Below are 17,174 nucleotides of genomic sequence, written 5' to 3' on the forward strand. Positions count from 1 at the left end.
AGAACAGTCCACACGTTTTCCCCAATTTCCCTCACTACTCCGTGGGCAGTATCTCCGAGGGAGATTAAGAAAATCCCGCGATACGCGGCGTTTATATGATTTGGGACTCGCGGTTAACGATCGGCAAAATTGATAAGCCGACGCGGCGGCCCTCTGCGTTGGAGCGCGGGGGAAACTCTGTGTTTAATGAGATAACAGTCAATTTAACTTTGTTTGACTTCCTGATTTTCAAATAAATTACATTTATTACAAGTACATATATAATATTTTATATTTATCACATGCTATACCCTGTTTCCCATGTAATACAACCAGTACATATTTTTTTGTATTTCACATGCGTAATACAACAGTTTTAAGCGTTTTCATTGGCTTAGTTTTCGTTTATTGACCAATCGCATTTTGTTATTTTGCTGAAATGACATTGCAACGTTAAATGACGTCACGAAATGTAAACAACATTCGGGATTTATCATTATGTTGGCGTAAATATGTATTTAATTTGCTCATTTAAAAGCATGTGATAAAAAAGATCTGACATTCGTTGTCATATCATACCATATTTTATTAAACTCGTCCAGGAAATTCATAAGTAAGCTCGCCACAGGCTCGCTTACTTACAAAATTCCTAAACTCGTTTAATAAAATATGGTATGATATGACAACTCATGCCAGATCCTATATATATATATACAATTAAAAAGGCCAACCAAGATAGATCGATCCCCACGTGGTTGTAGAAGTAGTTGTTGTTGTATAGAAAACTCATTGATTTACAACAAACAAAACGTCTTTAAACTGATACTTACCATTTAATATAATCACAGTTTGCAACATTGTTTTTATTTTGATAATTTAATCCAAAGTTGTCATGTTAGCAGGTGTTTTTTCTATACTGAACATGTAAACAAATGACCGGGGACCCTATTAAAAGTCTCGCAAATCTGTGTGAATTGACAGTTTGACGTTATCAAAGGAAAGCCGCTTCCTGTCTGAAGGCATAACTTACTCAAGTAAATACGTTCAACGAATGCATAAGGAATGGTTTTTTAGTTGTCGGAACAAAGTCAATTCTCTGCTCACTAATGCATTTATTTTCTCTTTGTAGGTAGGTTATTCCATTGATTGCTAAAAGAAGGTGGTAACTATTGAGTTGATAGTTGCATTAAATATTAACAGTTGTATTCTAGTTGCGTCGACATTCAAAACAATGTTTTACCAGTAATTATGGACCAAATCGGCAGAGTGACATTCACACATGTTAATCCCTTTTGTCAAAACACCGCAGACAGCAGTCTACACAAAAGGTTAGTAGACAAGCTTTGCGTGTTTTCATAACGTCAAACAATTAATCCAGTTCCGTCCAGATGTCTTCTTTAATCAGTTTACAGTACAATTACTGTTAAAATAATTACTCTACTAAAAATACCGTAACGATAAAGATTCGGCGTGTTGGATTTGAAATTAATTTGGAGGAAATATCAAGTTATTTGCGATATAATTGTGTTAAAAAATATCAAAGAGACTTTTAACCGAAATCAACAGAATTCAATGTTCTTTGCGCTACAAAGTTTGTATAAAAAAATCAATACACACACGCTTTTAAGGAGTATACCTTGACCTTGTACATTGCAGCATAATTTTCGCGCGCTTTTGTCGGGAAATATACATGATGACTGTATATTGGAAGCATTTGTAAACGTCGTGTTAACATTAAAAATTGTTTCGGATTACTAATTATTATTCTCATTTGGAAATTTTACAGAACATTTATTCTTGTGTTATATGTGTTATGAATTAAATATTAATTTGTCAAAACGCTTAACATGTCGTATATTCATTCATATTGTAGACGTACCTGTGAATTAAAAAACATAATTTGTATACGTATTAATTTTCTATACAATTAGCTTTATTTTAATATGCCACAGTATTTAAACAATTTTTAATAACAATGTTGTTTTTTTTTTACATGCCCAGTAGCACACTGCTAACGCGGTGTTGCGCGACTGTCGCTGATAAGAACGGAAATTGCCTGCATTTACCGCCTGAGGCTTAAGTAATGCACGCCGCGGGTATTAGCGAACTCGGCAGAACTCGGCAGAACTCCGAGCGTTTTAGCGAGTTCACCTCCCTCTCTAACTCCGGGTAAACACTCGCTAGCAGAAAAAAAAACGCGGAGGTAGCGCGTTTTTTGGGGAAAAACGCATGGACTGTACTGTAAGCTATTGAATTGCTTTAGTTTGCTAATCAATCACTTAGAACATTTCTCGATGGCAGACATGTGCAACGCTTCGTTGACTTGTAAGATTTTCTGAAAGTAGCGACTATTTTTCGCCAGTTATCGTTCATGTCTGTGCCATACGCTAGCCAATCAGAAATAAATTAATTGGTACCGAGCGCAACTATTCAGATAGAAGATGAAGCTTTACTAAATATAATAATTTAGTTCTCAATTCATTGCACTTTCAAACAAATCCCCCCCCCCCCCCCCAGTAAAAATTATCTCATAGGATTTACATTGATCTCAAAACCTACCCTGGTCAGCTGAAATGCGGATTTCCGGAATAATTTACACCCCTGAAGACCATATAAACGGGGATAATCTAAAAGTATTTGTTCTTAAATTTTTATTAAAGCAATATGTAAGCAAGCTTAAAAATGAGTAAACTGGCTTCTCAGCAAATGCATGAGGAATTGTCTCTTGAGAACGAAAAAACCCTGATCACAGAGTTTCTCACTTGTTCCCAGTTAAATTGATCTTATATTGATCTTGTATTGACAAAACAAAGAGCAAGATTCTTTGTGATTTAATGCACTGCAAAAGGTTTATAATGATGTATATATACTAAACAATATGTTGACATTGGTATTTGTTTCTAAATACAGTATGTAAATTTATCTTCAATATACAGCTGTACCAACACGCCTTTTCCAGTCTACAACAGAATCCCTTCTAAACCTGATCCCGTGAGTTTCTAGTTTAGAGGTGTTTCACTGTTTATCTACATGTATTTAAGACGCATTGTCAAATGAAATGAATGCTCATAAGCTAATGAGCTGTTACAAAAAATTTCATCAAATCAATAAGTTTGTTAATGGATGTCAGCTGTAATTAAAACATTGTCTAATTAACAACAACTTCAATTTGATGCAGAGCATATTTTCTATCAAATTAAAATTTTGATGTAGGAAAATTTGGAATTCAATATTAAGCTGGTTCCCACTAATAATTCCCATCTACAGTTCAAACATTCACATAAGGTTCAAACAGTATTTGGCAATGGCAATCAGTCAAAATATATGTGGTTATAAAAATGATCGGTCACTGTGTCTATATTTACACAGCCAAAGGGTTGCATACCTCTGAAGGTGTTTCTGGATGTAAAGCAAGCACTCCCGGAGCACTCCCTTGCCATCATCCCTCACTTCAGTGACCCTGCGTGTGGTCCTGCGGGGTTGGTGGTCCTGGCTGGAGTTGCTCTCCTCATCCAGCTCTAGCAGGGCTCGCTTGCGTGGAGGCTCTAGTCTGAATACACAACAGTGGGCATATAAAATTATGTAATGGAGCTCTAGTCTGAATGCACAACAGTGGGCATATATGTAGTGGAGGCTCTAGTCTGAATGCACAACAGTGGGCATATATGTAGTGGAGGCTCTAGTCTGAATACACAACAGTGGGCATATATGTAGTGGAGGCTTTAGTCTGAATGCACAACAGTGGGCATATATGTAGTGGAGGCTCTAGTCTGAATGCACAACAGTGGGCATATATGTAGTGGAGGCTCTAGTCTGAATGCACAACAGTGGGCATATATGTAGTGGAGGCTCTAGTCTGAATGCACAACAGTGGGCATATATGTAGTGGAGGCTCTAGTCTGAATACACAACAGTAGGCATATATGTAGTGGAGGCTCTAGTCTGAATGCACAACAGTGGGCATATATGTAGTGGAGGCTCTAGTCTGAATGCACAACAGTGGGCATATATGTAGTGGAGGCTCTAGTCTGAATGCACAACAGTGGGCATATATGTAGTGGAGGCTCTAGTCTGAATACACAACAGTGGACATATATGTTGTGGAGGCTCTAGTCTGAATACACAACAATGGATATATATGTAGTGGAGGCTCTAGTCTGAATGCACAACAATGGATATATATGTAGTGGATGCTCTAGTCTGAATGCACAACAGTGGACATATATGTAGTGGATGTCTGTAACTCGTACCTTTCCCATGCTAACCAGTATAATAACATGAGAACATAAATGCAACTCGTACCTTTCCTCATCTATATCCTCCTCCTGACTGACTGGATATTCCACTTCCTCTTCATCATCATTGGTTTCCTTGCTGACAGGGGTGTCCTACCAGTTAACAGGTATAGTTATGGTATCAAACAAATTTAAACGAATAAATTCAACAATTTTACAGCCTAGTTTGATTTCAGTAAGCTGGATCTGAGTTAACATTTTAAATCTTTGCATGATAAATTGTTTGCCATTTTTCTATCGCTAAAGCCCTAAATCTTCTTTGTATCGTGTAGAATAAATATACTATCAGTATCAGTTTCAGAAAATATGTTACAGGCTTTCAGGGCTATCGCTGGGTTACAATTTTCTTTCGCCACCCATATTCACCATTTTAATATTTTTTGCCACTTAAATCATTCTTAAATCAGTGTTCAATTTGATACAATGCTTTTATTCTTTGTTTTATTATTAACAAAAGCTGTCTCCATAGGATGACATATGCCCCTAAAAAACGCTTTGATAGAAGTTATGAGCATTTTTCTAAACTTAATGCGGACCCTTAGTTCAAGGTCAAAGTGAAAGGGATCAAAATGTGTGTGCGTATGGAAAGGCCTTGTCCATTCACATGCATACCAACTATGAAGGTTACATCTGAAGCGACATAGAAGTTATGAGCATATTTAAAAAAAGTGTGACGGACAGACAGACAGACGAACGGAGAGACAAACGGAAAGTGCGATCACTATATGCCCACCTTCGGGGGCATAATAAACAAACACAATTAAGTGTGTTGTGTTATTGATGTATTTAGCTGAGTTTCATTAATATATTTAACCCTCAACCTGCTATGTATGTAATAACTGATGAGCCTCATTACTGCTGAATTAATTACTATAATAGAAGCTGAAATGGGTGGTCAATGACAATAGGCTGCATTTCAATTATTATAAGACATACGTAAGTAAAACCTATATTGTTCTTATTTGTTATTGATTGTAGATTATGATGGTACTTTTAACATTTAGATTTTCTACTTGTACAGGTGTATTAACTTATAAAAATTATGATTAAACTAGTTAATTTAGTCTCTTTTTACTTCCTTGAAAATATATTTTGTTACAAATATTTGTTTTTATTTTTAAACAAGTGACCTGAAAATCAATAGGGATCATCTGCCAGTCATTATCAATGTACCTATGAAGTTTCATGATCCTAGGCGTAAGCATTTTTGAGTTATCATGCGGAAACCATTTTACGGTTTCGAGTCACTGTGACCTTGACCTTTGACCTAGTGACCTGAAAATCAATAGGGGTCATCTGCCAGTCATGATCAATGTTCCTATGAAGTTTCATGATCCTAGGCGTAAGCATTCTTGAGTTATCATCCGGAAACCATTTTACTGTTTTGAGTCACTGTGACCTTGACCTTTGACCTTAAGTGACCTGCAAATCAATAGGGCCATCCTTAAAAATTCTTTTGTTTGGTATAACCCGACCGACCAACTAAAATCGGCCCAACTGAATTTTTTTTTGTTACTTTCCCAAAAAAATATTTTTGGAGCTCGCCGAAAATTCTTTCCGCTAAATTTTTCCTTTCCACTTTTTATCCTTTTCGGTTATTTGCATCATTTAATTGAATGCTCTTTCAAGGATATCTAGAATAGCAATGAACAAAACGTGTACCAGTATTTATTTGAGTCGCCTATTTATTTGACATATGCATATGCGATTAATTAGATTTTAAATACAATTAAAACGCTCCTGTTTTTCTTGTATCCCTTTTATTAAAATATGCTGCTGTTGTTCAGGATAGTTTGGGAGTAAAAAAAATAAAATTAATTATCACCGTTCAACTTAATTTGGCAATCGGCAGAGATGTGTAATATTATCGCCATATAACTAATTATTTAATTATCACTCTTGAATTCAGATCGGTAAATATTCAGTAGAAAGATAAAAAGTGGTCAGCTTAGAAATATTTATTGACGGGTATTGTCACATTTTTGTTTCATTTGCTTATCTCTTTATACGACTTTCCGACCGGTCGCTATTTTGGAGGCAGACGGCGATATTAAATGTGTATTCAAATTATACAACATCTGCGCATGAATGACCCAATATTATCCGATAGCTCCACCCGTCCTCACGTTTCATTCGACAACGTCATGTCATGTGTAAGCGAGCTCAATGCTGATTGGCCAGCTACCATTTGCACTTTATTAACAATAAGGTCAAGCAATGTCTAATCGGGTACAGACCGGGTTTCGTTAACTGTTCCAATTGCGAACACTTTCATTGAAACAAAGAGACAAATATAGAAAACCAGTCCGGATTAAAATGGCGGATGTTTTCAACGAAATTTTACTAGATTTTCGCATTTTCGCAATTTAGATTTTTCTTGAGCCAAATTCTCAATATTTTCGCAAATGACTCAAATGGCAAACGACAGTGCGAGCATTGCGAACGTGTTATTATTGAAATAAATGCTCACTATTACAGGGCTTGCGCTGTCGTTCGCCATTTGCGAAAGTATAGCAAATTTGGCTCAAGAAAAATAAAATTTGCGAATATGCTTAAATCTCGTTAAATTTCATTGAAAACATCTGCCATTTTAATCCGGAGTGTTTTTTATCCCCGCCGAAAAAAAATTCGGAGGGGATATAGTAATTGGTCCTGTCCGTCTGTCCATCTGTGCGTCCGGCCGAAACTTTGTCCGGAGCATAACTCCAAATCTATTCAATGGATTTACTTTAAACTTAGAATATAAACAGATGGCAACTAGGAGAAGTGCAGTGACCAAGAACCATAACTCTATCTACCTTAGTTTTTTAATTATCTCTCCTTTTATATAACTTTAAGGTTAATTTTTGTCCGGAGCATAACTCTAAATATACTAAAGGGATTTACTTGAAACTTGAAATATAAACAGATGGCAACTAGGAGAGGTGCAGTGACCAAGAACCACAACTCTATCTACCTTAGTTTTTGAATTATCTCCCCTTTTATATAATTTTAAAGTAAATTTTTGTCCGGAGCATAACTCTAAATCTACTGAAGGGATTTACTTGAAACTTGAAATATAAACAAATGGCAAGTAGGAAAAGTGCAGTGACTAAGAACCATAACTCTATCTAATTTAGTTTTTGAATTATCTCCCCTTTTATATAACTTTAAAGTAAATGTTTGTCCAGAGCATAACTCTAAATCTACTAAAGGGGTTTACTTGAAACTTGAAATATAAAAAGATGGCAACTAGGAGAAGTGCAGTGACCAAGAACCATAACTCTATCTACCTTAGTTTTTGAATTATCTCCCCTTTTATATAATTTTAAGTAAATTTTTGTCCGGAGCATAACTCTAAATCTACTGAAGGGATTTACTTGAAACTTGAAATATAAAAAGATGGCAAGTATGAGAAGTGCAGTGACTAAGAACCATAACTCTATCTACTTTAGTGTTTGAATTATCTCCCCTTTTATATAATTTTAAAGTAAATTTTTGTCTGGAGCATAATGAATTATCTCCCTTTATTAGTTTTTACAAATATTATTATACTCTCTAAAACAAATGTTGTCATACAAGCAAACACATTTCGGCGGGGATTTGGCACGACTGTGACAAGCTCTTGTTAAACTATTTTTCTCTTTTTTTTCCATGAACAATTTGAAGCGCATATGGTAGCTGGCCAATCAACATTGAGTTCGCTATCGGGTAATATTGGATCATTTATGCGCAGATAATGGAATACACAGTTGATATTGTCGTTTGCCTACAATATAACGGCCGATAGCAAAAGTCATATAAAAAATAAGCAAATGAAAAGAAGCGTAACACTCAATAAATTATTTTTAAGCTGATTACTTTACAAATTTCTACCGACTATCGATCTGAATTAAAGGATGATAATTAAATAATTTGTTACATGTCGAAGATGTTTCACCTTTCTGTTCTTGATTGAAATTAAAATGTTATAATTACTTTGTTGTTTTTTTACTCACAAACTATGCTATTGTAAAGTAATATGTCAACCAAATAGTATATTAATTACGTATTTGCTAGGTTACTTGTTTTCATTTTCTGTAGTCAAACGATATGCACATATTCTGTCATTTTATTTCATGTGTAAAATGCGTAAAATTTTTCGGACTGTCGTTTTCAGATAAAGTATTTTTTGTCGATTATATTATATTTTCGAAGTTCTTTATAGAAAAAATAGACTTACAAATACACGTGCGGTGATACGGACGGTGCAGAAAAATCTTTACCAGAGGCAGAAGACTTGGAGCTTTATTTGATAATTACCTTTCAGTTTGGTATATGTCGGAGTTCAATGTCAGAAAAAAAAAAAAAAAAAAAAAAAAAAATCCCTACCTACCTACCCACCCAAATTTACCTTGGTCGGGTTATGCCAAACAAACAATTTTTTAAGGATGGCCTACGGGTCATCTGCCAGTCATGATCAATGTACCTATGAAGTTTCATGATCCTAGGCGTAAGCATTCTTGAGTTATCATCCGGAAACCATTTTACTGTTTCGAGTCATTTTGACCTTGACCTTTGACCTAGTGACCTGAAAATCAATAGGGGTCATCTGATAGTCATAATCAATGTACCTATGAAGTTTCATGATCCTAGGCGTAAGCATTCTTGAGTTATCATCCGATAACCATTTTTTCTATTTCGAGTCACTGTGACCTTGACCTTTGACCTAGTGACCTGAAAATAAATAGGGGTCATCTGCCAGACATGATCAATCTGAAGTTTCATTATCCTAGGCCTTAGCATTCTTGAGTTATCATCCGACAACCATTTTACTATTTCGAGTCACTGTGATCTTGACCTTTGACCTAGTGACCTGAAAATCAATAGGGATCATGATCAATGTACCTATGAAGTTTCATGATCCTAGGCCTAAGCGTTCTTGAGTTATCTTCTAGCAACCATCTGGTGGACGGACCAACCGACGGACGGACCGACATGTACAAAACAATATACCCCCTCTTCTTTGAAGGGGGGCATAAAAAGTAAATCTCATTTAACAAGAGAGATTCCAAATCTGACATGTAAAAGAGCCCAATATTAATTGCCAGAGCCAGGAAAATCTAAGACTTTACCTCTTCCCATTTACTCATTCTTGAGTGTTGTTTTAAAAGGGGTCATTAAACTGCAGAAGCATAGTTAAAAGGCACAAGGCAATTAATCAAGGCATCATCAATGAACCATTTCAAGAAGTTTAATTGCTCCCGACCGTCCATTTCGATGTTCATCTTTGCACGACCTGTATTGACCAGCCATTCTCTAATGATACATGTAATTCATTATAATGGTCACTTGTTTTCGCAAAATAGCAGAATAACATATTTTATCGCTTTTTTTCCAAAATTTTCGCAATTGGGAATGTCAGCGGGAGCCCTGAACTTTACAGAATAGCGTAACCTTTCACCTCATGCCTTTGACGATCTCTGTCCCTCTTCTTTTTCTTCTTCTTATGTTTGTGCTTGCGTTCCTCGTGGTACGAGACGTCTGACTGCTCTCCCCCACCCCCGACTTTAAGTACGATCTTCAAGGACTCCTTCTCACGCTCCTCTCCCTCATCTGAACAAACACAACAACAATATTATGTTACATACTCACATTGAACAGTAAAATATTTCATATGCACTTACATTTCACTGTCACACATATCACATGTACTCACATTTCACTGCCACACATATCACATGTACTCACATTTCACTGTCACACATATCACATGTACTCACATTTCACTGCCACACATATCACAATCATGTACTCACATTTCACTGTCACACATATCAAATGTACTCACAATGCACTGTCAAACATATCACATTTGTGAATATGCACTTGTTTACTAATCACACCTTGAAAATGTTCATTCAATAAGTTTAACCATCCAGATACTCAAACATATTCTAAAACTCAGAAATTCTTTTAAGTTTGAAAAAGGTGAACTTATGGATGCCAAGTGTTGAACTTATGATCAAAATTATGCTAATCCATGAACGGTCAGTAAGTGTAAGTTTGTTGAAGCACTTATTAACTGGGGGGGATAGTATTGCTAACTTGTCCCCCTTTAAACAGTTGTCTTGTTTCTAAGTGCAGACATTGGGCTTACAGTACAGTCCACGCCTTTTCCCCAAAAAATGCGCTCCCTCCGTGGGGCATTTGTCTGCTAGAGATTCCGCAGCGTGGAAGGCGAGGTGTACTCACTAAAACGCTCAGTGTTCCGCAAACAAACAAACACAACAACAATATTATGTTACATACTCACATTGAACAGTAAAATATTTCATATGCACTTACATTTCACTGTCACACATATCACATGTACTCACATTTCACTGCCACACATATCACATGTACTCACATTTCACTGTCACACATATCACATGTTCTCACATTTCACTGCCACACATATCACAATCATGTACTCACATTTCACTGTCACACATATCAAATGTACTCACAATGCACTGTCAAACATATCACATTTGTGAATATGCACTTGTTTACTAATCACACCTTGAAAATGTTCATTCAATAAGTTTAACTATCCAGATACTCAAACATATTCTAAAACTCAGAAATTCTTTTAAGTTTGAAAAAGGTGAACTTATGGATGCCAAGTGTTGAACTTATGATCAAAATTATGCTAATCCATGAACGGTCAGTAAGTGTAAGTTTGTTGAAGCACTTATTAACTGGGGGGGATAGTATTGCTAACTTGTCCCCCTTTAAACAGTTGTCTTGTTTCTAAGTGCAGACATTGGGCTTACAGTACAGTCCACGCCTTTTCCCCAAAAAATGCGCTCCCTCCGTGGGGCATTTGTCTGCTAGAGATTCGGCAGCGGGGAAGGCGAGGTGTACTCACTAAAACGCTCAGTGTTCCGCAAACAAACAAACACAACAACAATATTATGTTACATACGCACATTGAACAGTCAAATATTTCATATGCACTTACATTTCACTGTCACACATATCACATGTACTCACATTTCACTGCCACACATATCACATGTACTCACATTTCACTGTCACACATATCACATGTTCTCACATTTCACTGCCACACATATCACAATCATGTACTCACATTTCACTGTCACACATATCAAATGTACTCACAATGCACTGTCAAACATATCACATTTGTGAATATGCACTTGTTTACTAATCACACCTTGAAAATGTTCATTCAATAAGTTTAACCATCCAGATACTCAAACATATTCTAAAACTCAGAAATTCTTTTAAGTTTGAAAAAGGTGAACTTATGGATGCCAAGTGTTGAACTTATGATCAAAATTATGCTAATCCATGAACGGTCAGTAAGTGTAAGTTTGTTGAAGCACTTATTAACTGGGGGGGATAGTATTGCTAACTTGTCCCCCTTTAAACAGTTGTCTTGTTTCTAAGTGCAGACATTGGGCTTACAGTACAGTCCACGCCTTTTTCTCCGCGGGGCATTTGTCTGCTAGAGATTCTGCAGCGGGGAAGGCGAGGTGTACTCACTAAAACGCTCAGTGTTCCGCCGAGTTAGCTAATATCCGCTGCGTTTATTACTTAAGCCTAGTCGGTAAATGCAGACAATTTCCGTTCTTATCAGGACACCGCCGCGCGACACCGCGGTAGCAGTGTGCTACTGTGCATGCCAAAAAATAAAAACATTGTAAATAAAAATTGTTTAAAAACTGTGGCTTATAAAAATAAAGATAATTGTATAAAAAATATGTTTTTATCTACAGGTATGCCTACAATATGAATGAATATACAACTCGTAAAGCGTTTTGACAAATTAATATTTAATTTATAACACATATAACACAAGAATAAATGTTCCGTTAAATTTCCAAATGAGAAAAGTAGTTTGTAATCCGAAACACGCTTCTGATTTTTCGGCGTAGCTGTATAAGCCAGCTTTTCACCTTACCTGACCTTTGTAAGTGTCCAATAAAATTCAAATAAAATTTCCCGCAGCTAGATACGAATGAATACACTTCATTTATTCAATTGGCTGATTTGAACATACCACCAGAACATTGGAAACATGGACGCGTCTTTGTAACACTGTTTTACTGCATGAAACAATTTTATCTCTAATGAAAAGCAGGGCTTTTTTTAAGCGGACGCCCGCTTGCCCGTGCCGGGTTAAAATCGTCAAGTGATTTTCCAAAGTAGATAGTCCGCCGGGCAAGCCCGTTTCGTATTAGCATAATTGCGGTATTTGTTCGACTTTTCACCTTTATCTATTTATTTTCTTTGGGTCAATATATTTTTTTATCAAGTACTAGTAAAACGAGATTTCATTGGTCGCTTGCGTTGTATCAGCCAATCTAAACGCTCAAAACAAGTTCTACTCGGCAGACGTTTCAACATGGCGGACGGTAGCGTCCAGCCGATCTTTTCATTTAAACATTTTAAATGTTCTGAACCAGACCAAAACAACAATGTCCCTGATTTTAATAACAAGCAAGATAAAATTGTTGGTAGTAACTGTGCTATTCCAATTTTCTTGTGTAAAAGCACTCAAACTGAAACAATTTCAGAACAGTTACTAGAACTGGATGAAGAAGCGTATACTAGTGACAGTGATGTCTATGAACATGAATATAATAACTGTGAAAAGGATTGTTCAGAGTTTGAAAATCATGTTTAATATGCAGACTGTTTAAAACTTGCTAAGAATGCATATCAAGAGTTTCTCACTATTTTAAAATGTGAATAACTTGTTTGTTACACATTCACAGTTACAAATAGTGAGAAACTCTTCATTAAAGACATCAACATGATTTTCAAACTCTGAACAATCATTTTCACAGTACTATTTTAAGCCCTCCCCCCTTTTAATCTATGCCATAACTTGTATAGATATAGTGACAAGTATACCGTTTTAAAATTTTAATAGTAATAAACTCTTCATATGTATTGTATTCAATAGTGACTATTCAATGAAATAAAACTGTCCAGATTTTGTTTTGTTTACAACTTTATATTATAAAAACGATTATTATTTTATTTTTGATACATTGAATTTAGCTGAAATTAAATCTAGCATAATAATGCATGTGTATCATTTCTTTAAAGATCAAATGACAATAAAAAATTGACTTCAAAATAGGGCAACCAGTTTTTAATGAGGGCAAGTAGATGTTCAAAGTAACTTGCCCCCCGGGCAAGTGAGTGTCAATTTCTTACGTTAACCCCTGAAAAGGCTTCATAGATAGAACAGTTTAACACTCAACTCTCGACATCAATGCAGTTTGTGCGTGCACCTTTTATTTTCAGAGGATTGCAAGCGCCAGTATCAGGGTCAATTCAAGGCCAGTGAAATAATCGTTATATAATATAGAGGTTATCCAGTGAACAAGGTGAGGTGTTTGGGTTATCTGGAAGACTTGTGGTCAGCAGCAATAAATCACTTTCTCGGGTTAACCTTCTCAAAGGGTCAATCTCAGCATGTTATCTCATTAACAGCTACAGACCATTATTGTATTGCTGATAAGGACTGAAGTCTATCTGACTCAAGAATCTGACATATACCCTGGACTGTGGAATTTTCTTTCGACCAGAAATATGTTAAATGAAAATATTCAGCGATATAATTATGGTATGTCAATACTAGATTCTTAATGTGTTTTCAACAATACCATGATAAATAATATTTTCGATTAATTTAACAAGAATTATTCCACAATATTGAATAATGTATCAAGCATGAGCGCCATTATTCTCGATACTGTTAATAATCGACAAACCACTAAAACAGGTTTGTTCGAAAAACGCGCGTCAGGGGACAAAAATTCCACTCGTCCGCTCGTATTGACGAGTGAAATCTTGAAAGGACGAGTGAATTTCCCTAAAGCTCTCGTCCTACAGGACGAATGAAAAAAAGCTGATGTTAAAAAATGAATTTTCCGACCAGTAAGACTATTTTTCATTTAATAAAATCATTTTCTAAAAGCATATCTATTCCGAAAGTAGAATATGAATGAACCGGAAATTGTAATTGTAAATTTCATACAGCAGGTGCGCGTTGTTATGTGAGACTAGTGTCCCGAGTAAATATTGGCTTTTTGGTGTAAGCTTTGCGCGTACATGTTGACAGGGAACCATGCGACTGCAGTCACTGTTAGTATTGACTTTTAAAGAATTATTTAAGCGCGAAGTACGGTTTTAAACCAGATTTAAACCAGTCTGAATTTCGTTTGAAAAATGTCTGACATACGAGCGTACTTAAAAGGGGGCGGGGGCAATTTTTAAACGTCCGAAACGGAAAGCAGGCGAGCATTAGAAAAAATATTTATTTTGTGTTCCTCATAAATAAAGTAACTTATTTCACTGCTTAGCAGTGATACACTTTAGGAAATTTTTATAAGTCATATCAGCCCTTTGCAATCTTTATTTCACACATATTTGAAGGACGAGTGCGTGTGTTTGCAGGACGAGTGCAGTTTATGAATATTTTTGTCCCCTGCACGTATATGAATATTTTAAATATGTATGGATACTTCACATGTGGCCGGTTGACTTAATGTTTTAATTTCACTTCCATTCTTCTTTTGGTTTTCTGTTTTGTATCTATAGGTTTATGACCAGCAATATGTAATAATGTAAAATAAGCCGTGAAAACTCCGCGTAACATTCCGTACTGCGTGTGATGCAGCTAAGAACTGCACAGAAAAAGACATTCGCTATCTTTGATCTCATTCATTGAACTCTTTACCTTTCACCAAATCCAACCACAATCAACTCCGTATATCTTTTTAAAGATATTTCTTGTTAATGTTAACACGACGTTTACAAATGCTTCTAATATACAGTCATCATGTATATTTCCCAACAAAAGCTCGCAAAAATTATGCTGCAATGTACAAGTTCAAGGTTTATGCGTGGAAAGCGTGCATGTATTGATTTTTTATACAAACTTTGTAGCGCAGAGAACACTGAATTCTGTTGATTTCGGTTAAGTTTCTTTGGTATTTTTTAACACAATTATATGGCGAATAATTTGATATTTCCTCCAAATTAATATGGTTTAATAACATGAAACAATAGATGAACCATCATTGACAGAAAACGGCGCTTCTTATTAAACTTTGATAATGAAAATTACAGTGTACCATGTTAAATTTAAGTAAGGCCTATAAAAAAAATGTTGTGGTTCGGGTCACCGGACCCTACCTAGGAAAATGTGCCGACCCTAAAGGTTTCATTGGCTGTGCCGACCCTAAATATTTTTTACTGTTTTCCGGTAGGATAAATATGAAAGAGATATCGACTTAAATTCCAATCATAAACTAGACAGCTAATGCACAAAATGGTGCTTGGACAACAATCCATTAATGACACACGCCTTCAATTGCCAATAAATAAACAATTCAGTTTTCTTTTAAAGTGCTCCCTCAATGGGTATTTGATTAACAGTTTGAACAAGTGTCATAAATATGCCACTCAATGCGGGCATCTTATCTTTTAGAAAATCGCTGCTAATCCGATGTTTTTGCATAGTGTTATTTGTACTATAAGATAAAGATCGTCATGATGTGGCGGTTCTACCAACTCTCAATGATATTTACATGCTGTTTTTTTTTCATGAAAACATTACAATTTCTAGTTTTTAAGGTTTCAAAGCGATATATATTTTTGAATAACTGTAAGTGTACTTCTATTGTTATTCGCTACATAGTAGAAATTATTTTATAAAATGTTGTTTTTGTTTTTAGGGTTATTATTAATTATTAATAATGAAATGATAAATCAACTTGTTTTTCTATGTATTTAATTTACATATAAAACAATATACATTGCTGAAAACTCTACAGACCGCCAGACATGGAGTAATGGAATTTACCGAGTACGCTGCATTACTAACACTCAACAGGCGAACTTAACCACCCACTACCTGTGTGCTTGAGGGAAACTCTTCTTCATGTTGCTTGAACGCTGTTATGTTTATGTACATCATTAAATATATAAATAAAGAAATGCTTTCATTGTTGTTTTATGTTACTTAACTACTGAAGATCATTTGTTTTCATCATGTTGTTTTACACTGTTATTTTACATTAAATAAATAAATAAATAGATAAGAAAATTATTCGTTTTTTGTTACTATTCTAGACTATAAGTGAAATCATTGAAGTGATATAATCTTATTGAAATTAAATTTGGTGATGAAACGATGAGAGCGGAAACGTCATGGGGGCGAAATAACAAGGATGCGAAAATACTTGGGTGCGAAACGTCTGTAAATCTCCGACGGTCCGACGATGTTTCGGAAAGACTGCAACTCATAAAAATATGTATTACATGAAATAGCTTAGTGTGCGTTCATCAGATTATATGATAGTATCTGCAAAAGCAAGCCAAAATTAAATTTTTAGCCGATTGTCAAACAACGCGTAAACATATAACAAAGCATTATAGAATTCGTTCTTCACTTACTTTCGTAATCATCTTCGTAAGATTTTGATTTATGTTTTTTGGATTTGTTTTTCTTCCCCATTTCAATTTAAAATGTGTGTCTTTAGTGTATTTTATTTGAGACGAAAACTGACGCTACTATCATTTTGTTTCGGCAGGAGTTACGTACCTTCGTGAAAAAAAGTCAAAACGGTCAAATACAAAAACGGTAAAGCAAAAACCAAAACACTTCAAAAACAAAACAGATCATTCTATTCTAATATAGCCTTAAATATTTAAATAAAGACCCCAAAAACACAAATAAGAAAGAAGAAATAATAGATATAGAGATAGGATTTTTAGCGACAGAAGACATTATGTGCTCAAGTGTGGACCAGTGGTTTCGGCATGCGTGTGTGGAGGGGGTGCGTGTGCGTTATGTGTGGCTGCAATATGTGTGGACCCGGAGTGTGTTCAAGTACTCCTACCTAA

General features: G+C 35.5%; 1 protein-coding gene across 6 annotated transcripts in view; it reads right to left on the bottom strand.

Annotated features, from left to right (window-relative positions):
- Positions 1-16,891, bottom strand: part of LOC127843979 (bromodomain-containing protein 7-like) — a 56,640-nt gene extending 39,749 nt beyond the window's left edge. For all 6 annotated transcript variants that reach the window (XR_008032496.1, XR_008032495.1, XR_008032494.1 and 3 more), the window contains exons 1-4: positions 16,725-16,891; positions 9,697-9,848; positions 4,282-4,367; positions 3,365-3,529 (exon numbers count right to left, since the gene is read on the bottom strand). Coding sequence is in view for 1 of the 6 variants with exons in the window: in XM_052373920.1 (XP_052229880.1) it covers positions 3,365-3,529; positions 4,282-4,367; positions 9,697-9,848; positions 16,725-16,785 (464 nt within the window). In the remaining 5 variants the exon portion in view is untranslated. The remainder of the gene's footprint in view (positions 1-3,364; positions 3,530-4,281; positions 4,368-9,696; positions 9,849-16,724) is intronic.
- Between the last annotated feature and the right edge of the window lie 283 nt (positions 16,892-17,174).

Source organism: Dreissena polymorpha, chromosome 9, assembly GCF_020536995.1.
Source record: "Dreissena polymorpha isolate Duluth1 chromosome 9, UMN_Dpol_1.0, whole genome shotgun sequence".
In the NCBI taxonomy this organism is placed as follows: domain Eukaryota; kingdom Metazoa; phylum Mollusca; class Bivalvia; order Myida; family Dreissenidae; genus Dreissena; species Dreissena polymorpha.